Source organism: Lygodium microphyllum, chromosome 9, assembly GCF_053477565.2.
Source record: "Lygodium microphyllum isolate KBCC chromosome 9, Lygodium_microphyllum_v1.1.10, whole genome shotgun sequence".
Lineage (NCBI taxonomy): Eukaryota > Viridiplantae > Streptophyta > Polypodiopsida > Schizaeales > Lygodiaceae > Lygodium > Lygodium microphyllum.
This window is the reverse complement of record NC_141143.1, coordinates 69,090,869-69,100,744: the sequence shown is the minus strand read 5'-3', so window position 1 is coordinate 69,100,744 and position 9,876 is coordinate 69,090,869. Positions and strand designations below refer to the sequence as shown.

The window sequence follows — 9,876 nt, the reverse complement described above, 5'->3', positions numbered from 1 at the left end:
AAGTATGTTATTCAAGTGGTTCTTGACTTTTAAAAGTAGTCGTGCGATATTTCAATATATTGGTGAAAAAATGATTTTTAAAACCGAATCTTTGAAGTTAAAAATGCTTTTATTAATAGGTACAATCAAAGTTTCCTTCTAAAAATGAACTCGCAAGCCTTTATCCAATCACTTTTCTAAGATTCAACATAGAACACAATATTAATGAGTTGGGGAATCTCCCAATTCCCTTTTTTTAAATGCTAAAAAGGTGGCACACGAATAACATGCCCATAATTTTCTCAAAACCATATGATGTAACCTATCATTGGAAAGCGCATGAAAAATGGAATCTATTGAGCTATAGAGCGCTCGATTTGGAGTTATAGTGTTCAATATGTCAAATCCAAAGATTTAACCACATGTCCCAAACTTATGGGAAATTTCTATATTCCCCAATATGGTGTTATAGGGGTCGCCTTCTACAAAATAATATATGTTACCCTATATGTGTGTATATGTGAGTGTGTGTGTGTGTGTGTGTGTGTGTGTGTGTGTGTGTGTGTGTGTGTGTGTGTGTGTGTACATATGTGCATACAAACGATTCCTAAACGATCTCCTAACAATATGATCCATAAAGTATATATGCTAATATTCAAATAAACATCTTCACAAAACTCAAATTAGAAGATGTGACAACTAAAGAAGAAAGTTGTTTTGCATCATGAAATGCTCTTTAAAAAGTACATCATTAATGCAAACCTTAACCAACCAAATCTTTTTAACATTGGAGGCAATTTATTTGTTCGTGGTGAAAAGAGAACCTCAAGGATTTGTTCTCACCTTTGGTAGAGAGAAAGTGAGTCAATTTAAGCTTGGTAGGTGCATACAACTAAAAATAACTTGCATTTGAAGATGGTGAAAGAAAGTAAAGAAAGAGCTTAATCGTATGCTCAAATAGAACTCCGTAACTTTATGTAAGGATAGCTCCAACCCATTTTAAAATTCTACTATCAACAAACTTATGCTTGAATGAGTTAACCAAATTATTAGAGAACAAAGGAACCTAGAAATATCCATTGTAGACCATCAAAGGTCGGTTAACCTACATAATTAAGAGGTATGCTGCAACCATCGAAATCATGAGCCTTCATAAGGAGGAGTTCTTTAATGTGTGGTTTGATATTAACACTAGGGTTGGCACGGAGTCCCTTAGCGTATATCAAGGCTTATTTTGCAAAGAAAAAAAAGCTTATGCCTAACTCCTGAGTCCTCATGCAGATATCTTGATGCAAGAAGGAACATATTTAGATCCCATCTTGAGAAACTCCACAATATCATTGGAAGAAGTCCGCACATTTGTATTTTCTGCAAAAAAAAAAATTCCCCTCTTGAGAAATGTCACTTTGTCATCCAAAAAGTTCATGTCTGCGATCTTTGCAAAAACTGCTTTCAAGTGTGTACGAAAGCAAAGCAAAGCAAACATGTGTGCACACACACTCGGACCGGCAAATATTCCATGCCAGACAGAAGAAAGGACATCCCTTACCCTCCAGTAAATATCCGGGAAAAACCGTTAGAATCTTGTTCGATGGTACTCCCGTTTCTTTCAAGTAGGTTTTGTAGAACTATACAAGGACACAGGGCGTTCAAAATTAGGGACCGAGAGAATGCAGACGGTTACGTGCTCTCACACCACCATTGAAGCGACTACCTTAAGAGAATGACGCATGCTTAAAGAGCACCTACATCTTGTATGTCTTTAGATGCACAGAGAGCTGCACAAGTTGTGCTTGGATCAGTGATAGGCACAGTAGGAGGTTCAGTAGCCTGCATTGAGAGATCGCAAGAATGTTCGTGTTAATCGGTGTATAGTTTGCATCGAGAGAGTGCGTCATTCCTATGTTCTTATTCTACGTAGGAAACAAGGCTATATAGATTAATTAGGGACTCGAAAGAACATGGAAAACTATAAGCGGTTGGATTGAGAGAGAGAGAGAGAGAGAGAGAGAGAGAGAGAGAGAGAGAGGAATGCATGAATGCTATTCTGATATGAGCAGGAGAGCATCACCGGCCCAGGACAAGGGATCACCGTCACGCCGGATTTCTGCCATTCCGTATACAGATCCTGCAACGAGTCAGTAAAGCAACGACATGTAAGCAATCAATTTTATTGACAGTCCGATAGGGATGCCAATGGTTTTCATGCACTTTCTTTTAAAAATGATCTCACAATATGCCGTAGTACCAGCACACTGTACTGATCTATAGATTTACCTTATACGGCTGTTGATCGGATGTGCCGAAGAAGTGATACAGCTTGACCGCACGTCTTCTTGTTGCTTCAAATCCCTCCTCTATGAGAGCACGAATTGCACTGCCTTGGCAAGAACCGCAATATAGCATGTGGTAAGGCGATATACATTTCGTTCTTTAAACAATCTTTCTTATTAGCTGTGCTGTCAGTACTGCTATTACGATAGGCAGGTCAGGCGATATAGTGTATATGTAGGTATCCACACATACGCAGGCACAGACATAGTCAAGAGTCAGACTAAACAGACAAATCTCCCACAGTGGCGCATATTAAAGCACTTAAGAGTTGATAGAAATCAAAAGCACTAAGCACAGCAGCTAGTGTTGCTCATGCGCGGCTGCACGCACCCGAGGCCAAAGCCGCTAGCGAACAGTAACACCGTCTCGACGTCCTGAATGGGATACAACTGCGGCACATCGAAGCCCTTGGAATCCGCCAATGTGGTTAATTGAACCTCAGTACCTCTGGCACTCTTTATCAGGTCGTCTGCAGTTGTATCTGTGACGTCGTGGATCAAGAACTCCACCTCCCCAGATATAGCTGTTGCCTTGGGGGCGGATGCAATGAAGAAACCGGCAGCCCGCGCGGAGCTGTTCGTTACGTGAAGATTAACGAACTGACCTGGAGTGGTATACCACAACTGTAGCTCCTGGTCGGGGATCAGGGCCAACGTGACGTTGTAGTAGAGCTGCCGGGCGGCCGGAGTGACGTCTTTAACTTCCGTTCTAATCACGGAGCTGCGCATTACTGAACGGGCGCCCAGACTAGCCAAAGACGACGCAGCAGCTGCCTGCGACATATTGATGGCGCTTGTAATATTAGCTAGTGAAACTAATTATCATATATAGCGATCGCCGATCACTCGTAGACAGACGAAGGGCCAGAAAACCACGTCGACGAGGAAGTGATGAGCTGGTATACTGGGTATAAATAGGCGGCGAGGCACAGGTGCTATAATATTATTATATGACCGAGGAGCTATAATATAATATAATAATATTATAACCCCAATTCCACCGGCCACGCCTGGTACGCACACGGATCACGAGTCTAGCCGTCGACCCAGATAATCACATGCTCTATAGCTAGCTTGCTAGGCGCTGCTCTCCCCATCGGTACTCCGCCTCTGGGGCCGGGAGGACAAGAAGAAGCAGAAGAAGAGTGCGTCAGCCGATCAAGCCATCAATCATTGATGGTGCTTGATCAGCTGCCCGTCCTTTTGATTATTCTTCACTCCTGGACTCCAATTTTCAGTGGCATCATCAATCATCCCACTGAATTATTAACTTCGCTGCCTCAAAAGTCCGCGACGCCGCGTTCGAAATTAAACAGATGAGCGAGACTACTCAGGTGGTACCATGGTAGGTGATAAGACTCATCAAATCATGGTTCTCTCCATCCTCGACTCCGATAACCCATTTTACCAACCACGTACCGTCGCACAGGGATGCACGTGCCACAGCAACCGCAGCCCTTACATGTCAGAGCGTACTGCAGCACTCTCCGAAAGACCGATCGCGAGTCTAGTCTCCCCACTTAAAACGCAGCCTGCAGTAGAGCGGTGGGGACTGTTACAAACCATCCATAAATCCCTCCTGATTCATGAATTGAGAGGAAAAATTTGACTCGATGTTTTCTCTTTAGAACTAGTTTTGGGACAAGAGAACAAACTAGAACAAAGAAAAAGGAACAAAAGAAGGTGGAAAGGAGAAGCCAATCATCCAACAAAGACCAAAATAGCCAAGGGGAAGAAAAGAGACACAAGGAAGAGAGTGATGAAAGCTCATCCACCACAAATTCTAGTGAAGGACGTATCCTAGACTGGAATGGATAGTAGTTCATGCTACCAAGGGAAGGGAATTCAAGGATATGGAAGCTTAAATGAGGGCACAAAAGGAAGACTTTGAGAGAACTCTTGTACAGTCCTACGAAAAAGCTAGGTAATAGGTGCACCAATCTCTTCCACAATAAGTAGAGGTAATAATAATAGAAAGAGGTGAGAGCACCTCTAGTAAAGGGAAGCAAAAGATAGCGAATATCTCACCACTTGTACTGACCAAGGAATCCTCAAGTAGTAGCTACTGACACAAATAAGAATATGCAAAACTAAACTCTTTAAGCTAGAGAAGATAGAGGCCATAAAAGATGTCAATATAACAAAAAGGCCTCATAGACGCACATTTAGACGCGATTTTTGAATATAGAGAAATTCTTATGGGCGCGTCTATCCGCCTGTCTATTTGCGCGTCTACAATTGCGCATCTATAATCGCATGTATCAACAAATTTACACGCACAAATAGACGCGCAATAGACGCACATATACATGCGCATATAGACACACTGGTAGACGCGCTTTTACAAGCACTGATAGACGCAAACGGAAAACAAAAAATATCATTTTTTTAAAAGATATTTAATTTCTTTTTTTAATTTCAATTATGAAGCGCGTGTATAAGCGCGTGTAGTCTGCATTATAGACACGCGAATAAACACGAATTATTTGCAATTTAGACGCGCTGATAGACGCGCAAAACGGAACTGGAAAAAACCCCTCCCATATATCAGATTGTGTATTTGGGAAAAAGACAATGTATCTTACGGGCACGAGAATTGAAAATAAATGTCCATGTATTCATTATATATCAAAGCATTTACAAGGGAAGTTTAAGTGCTTGCGACCTAAAGCGTGGCCGCAAGCAATAGGCTCAAAGAGATATCATACATATACAAGAAAAGAAGGCCTCATGAGGAGGTATGGTGCTCCTCTACGAATCTGAAGAGGAAACATCCTCGCTAGTATCACCATGGCTACTAGCGTCGCTATCCCCCTCCTCACTATGCTCCACATCCGGGTTCGCCTACACACACAAAAGATCAGGGTTGCTTACATAAACAAGGTGGAGAAAAAGTTATAATTAGTTATACTTTTAATAGGAAAGTAAGAAAAACATACCTCCTCTGGCTGTCGAATCCTCATGGCCCGGTTGTATTGGTCCTCAGTGATGAGACCCTCCTCATAAAAGTGAAGCCATGTCGTTGCGCGGTTATGGTCTCGATGGTAACCTACCTCTCTAGGGGTAGGTATCCTACCAACGATGGTAGTCTGCAAAACATTTAGAGATATACAAACAATTAGCCGTCACAATATATATTAGACTAAAATATATAAAGAATTGAAAGAAATATAAATTTAAAAAAACTTGAAATCAAAATATACTTACAAACTCTGCCTCCCACGACTCTCTGCCGCCCGATCTGTAATGTGACGATCCCATTGTTTCCATTTGGATCCGTCACGCCTCTGCGTGCTGGCGACTCTTCACTTTCTCAGCTGCTTTCTTCTTGGCTTTCTTCCGCTCTATGCGGTGGCACATAGGTGGTTGGCTATAGGCTCCACGCCCCTCCTCCAGCCTCCGCAGTGAGTCCCTGGCCCATATCAAGAGGTGGGATCTTTTGTTGTGAAGCACATCCCTCACTTTTGTACATCCCCAATCATCCAAGAATCGGTGACCCTCAGGATTTGGGTACCTCCTATGGACTGCCCTCAACACCTCCTGCCACAAGCCGCTTTTCTGATTTTTGAAGGCAATGAAACAATCTTTATACGTCGCATGCATGACATTCCTCATGTACGCCATTACATCCCTTCCCTCATCATCATGAAAGATGCCACCAACATCTATAACTCTATAGTACTGGCGTACAACCTCCTCTACGTGATCTACTGGTGAGGGTGATCACTCGCCACCTCCTAGGCAACCCCCACACAAGCCTCATCCTCCCCCTCGACTCTCCCTCCTCCCTCTCTGTCAACTGCCCTCTGCCTCGCTGGACGCACGAGCTTCTACAAATGCACGTACTTCTGCAGATGCTTGTGCTTCAGCCGATGCACGTGGAGCACGTGGAGTACTTGCAAATGGAGTACATGCATATGAAGTACCTGCATATGGAGTACCTGTATGTGGAGTACCTGCATGTGGAGTCTGGGAAGTAGTGCCAGGCAAAGACGCCAGAGGCGTCCCAGACATGACACTGAACACCTCGTCCGCTGTGGGATAGCGGCCAAGGTGTCTGGTCATCTCTCCCATGAAGTCTTCCCTACTAGGAAAACCTCCAAAAAATACATTGACCCCCCTGCCAAAGGAGGCCAATGTATCATTCATGCGATCCACATCTGGGTCATTGCTAGATAAACTAGGATACGACATGTGTAAAAAAAACACAGGAAAAAGAAAAATTTATTTGCATTCAAAAAATCATATATTACCTATATTTTCAAAGAGCTTTCTTTAGAAATTAAGCATAACACTTAAGTGCTAATGCTTCTCTTAAACAAGAAAACTGATAAACACAAACATGGGATTGGTCACATTCATCATTGAAAAAATATATTGTTTACTATCTGAATTGGGAGACCTGGCGCGTGTATCCCCGCGTCTACATTGCAGGTTAGATGCGTCCTCAGACGCGCTCCAGAGTGAACCTTCTGTCCAGTGCGTCTATCTGCGCATCTAATATGCAGCACAGATGCGCTCTCAGATGCGCATCCAGGGTCAATGCATGTGTATAATCGCGTGTAGACTGTAATTCAACCTTCTATGCAGCGTCTGTATAATCGCGTGTACACTGCAGAGCACACGCGCTAGCACACGCGCTCTAAGACGCGCCCTCAGACTCTCTGAGAGGAAACATTTTTTCGCGTCTATGTCTGCGTCTACACTGAGATGTAGACGCGCTATCAGACGTGCTCGGTCGGCCGATTTTAGGTCGACGACCGCCATTGACGATTTACAAAATGCAATACATAATGGAATCATAAATCCTAAATACACAAACAGAGCAGAGAGAGGAAGAGAGAAACAAAGAGAGAGAGAGAGAGAGAGAGACTCACCTTGGGTGTTTGGTGTGGTAGGTGGTGGCGCTTCTCCTTCTCCTTCTTCCTCTCCTTGGTAAGTTACCCTCCCTTGATGCTTGCTTGCTTGCTTGCTGCTTCTTCTTGTTCTCTCTTTCTTCCTCTCCTTGGCTTTCCTTTTTCCCTTCTTGTGTGTTTGAAATGAAAGAAGAGGTGAGTCATGAGGAGATGAGGCATGAAGAGACTGCATGTCGGCTAAACTCAAGCTTCAGAACTGCAAAAAATGCAGGAAAAGAAAGGCGTAGTTTGAAAAGAAATGATTTAAGTATGGTTTGAATTTTGACGTGTGAGTCTATTTTCGCGTGTATATGTGCGTCTATTGTTCAGATAGACGCGAGTATAGATGCGAATATAGACGCGTAGTTAAACGCGGATATAGACGCGCATTTGGGATTTATCATAACTTTTTGTTTTTAAGATAAGTTTTGATAGTGAATTCTTATCATAAGTTTTAATGTATTTATGATTATTTTTGTGTATTTAAAATTAAGATCTTATGTAAACATATGAATGACAAATATTTTGATGTTGTCATGAATTAGGTTTAATCATGTCGACGTCGTCATCACCTAGTGCGGTGCAAGTTGGTGAGTCAATGAGCACATCCTCAAGTGAGAATGAAACATTGCGTCTTCATAATCGAGATACACGGCTACGAGGAAAAATTAAATGCATGTGTGATCGTTGTCGAGGGTGTATTTTTTGAGCACGTGGAATCGCAATGTCACACCTCAGCTTGTATAGAGAATGGGACCGAGAAAAATCACCGGTATTCATAGTTTTTTTACCACTAAGATTGCATGTCTATGTTACGGGAATTATATATCAACGTACATAAAACTCCCTTTTGTGGTTGAGCAAGATGCAGTGCCACATCCTCAGATGCTCCCTCCCGGACATCGAGAGGCTGCAAAACATCAACGCGAGGAGGCAGATTCTTCAAGAAGAGTAGATACTGATGACCATGATAGTAGCCCTCATGAAATGCCCCATCAAGTCGTAGAGGATGAGATTTTGGACAACATGATACACCATCTATTTTCGCAACCGGTTCAGGGAGAAGGTCACTCTACGAAGCCAGATGATCCACTATATGTAGCATCATCTACTCCGTTGTATGAAGGTTGTACGTACTCCATTCTTCGTGCGTCCCTCGAGATACTTAACTTGCAAACAATTTATGGATGGAGTAATGTCAGTTTGGATGCGTTATTGAAGTAGGTATCAATTCAGTTTGGCTTATATATGAATCATAATATTAATTGTTAATTCTATTTTGAAATCAGTCAGAAATATATGTTGGTGGTTTTTTAACTCACTTTTAAAAATATATGTAGGTTATTATCACAAATGCTTTCAAAAGGAAACAAATTGCCAACTAAGAGAGAGCAAGCAAGACATTACTTGACATCTCTGGGAGGCCTCGATTATGTCAAGATCCATGCATGTGTCAATGATTGTATCTTATTTCGTGGGATTCATGAGTTCGCACAAGAGTGTCTTGTTTGTGGCGAATCAAGATACGAAGTGGAGATGAAGTCAATGGATGTGCCTTGTAAGGTTTTGCGACATTTTCCCATTGTTCCACGTATAAAACTTATGTTCAAGTGTGAGTCTATTGGAAAGCTCATATCATAGCATGCTAGTCATCGTTCAAGTGATTAAAAATGGAGGATCCCTACAGACACACCCGCATGGCAACATATAGATAATTTGTGGCCCGTTTTCAAAGAAGAGCCAAGAAATTTGAGATTTGGTTTAGGTATGGATGGAATCAATCCATTTGGCATCAAAAGCACATCATACAGTGTATGGCCAGTGGTATTGGTGAACTATAATATTCCTCCATCCATGGCAATTAAAAAGGGACATGTGATGTTGTCCCTTCTAATTCCTGGAAAGCACAATGTAAAAAACATGGACATTTACTTAGAGCCTTTGATTGAAGAGTTAGAAATGTTATGGGAAGGTATTGAGGTGCAAGATACAAGTGCATCTGCATCCTCTAGAGATTTCACATTGAAGGCCATGTTGTTGTGGACCATGCATGACTTTTTAGGATACAGAGAGTGTTCAGATACATGTATATAACTCTATATTTGAAATTCAAGACTTGAATCAATTGTATTTTATCAATTCACTTGTTTTTTCAGGTTTAACCACATCAGGATATCATGCATGTCCTATTTGCGGTCCCTCTCTAGTTTCCTCTAGGCCGGCACGTTTAAAGAAGGTTATCTATGGCAATCATCATCGATTTCTTCCTATTGACCATCCCAAATATGTTCTCCCTACTAATGGAATGACTCCACAATCTCTAACCATTCAAGATTGGAAGAAGAGATGGATTAATGCCGACAGCCACCCTCCACTCGGCATGAGTCGGTAAGAAGTGCATTTCTCTCGATTGACTTTAAAGTATTTAGCATGATGAATTGTTTTCATAATATATTGTTTGTTTGTTAGGTTCTCTATATTCTTTCGTCTTCCGTACTGGACTGAACTCAAGATCAATCACCTGTTGGACCCCATGCACATATTCAAAAATGTTGTATCTACATTATGGGATCACTTGATAGGGGCTCGTGATTCAGTTAATGTAAGGGAGGATTTACGTAACATTGGTCGCATGAGACGAGCCTGGCCATGCATTGGACCCAGAGGAA

At 42.1% G+C, this 9,876-nt stretch overlaps 1 protein-coding gene across 1 annotated transcript; it reads right to left on the bottom strand.

The window, feature by feature from the left end:
• Window positions 1-971: 971 nt before the first annotated feature.
• On the bottom strand, window positions 972-3,182 carry LOC148031148 (fruit protein pKIWI502-like). The gene is made up of 6 exons (XM_087685681.1): window positions 2,644-3,182; window positions 2,257-2,356; window positions 2,051-2,107; window positions 1,729-1,809; window positions 1,529-1,607; window positions 972-1,347 (listed from the first exon to the last, which is right to left on the bottom strand). Exons 1-6 carry the CDS (start codon window positions 3,093-3,095, stop codon window positions 1,253-1,255), a joined length of 864 nt encoding a protein of 287 aa, XP_087541807.1. The 5' UTR covers window positions 3,096-3,182; the 3' UTR covers window positions 972-1,252.
• Between the last annotated feature and the right edge of the window lie 6,694 nt (window positions 3,183-9,876).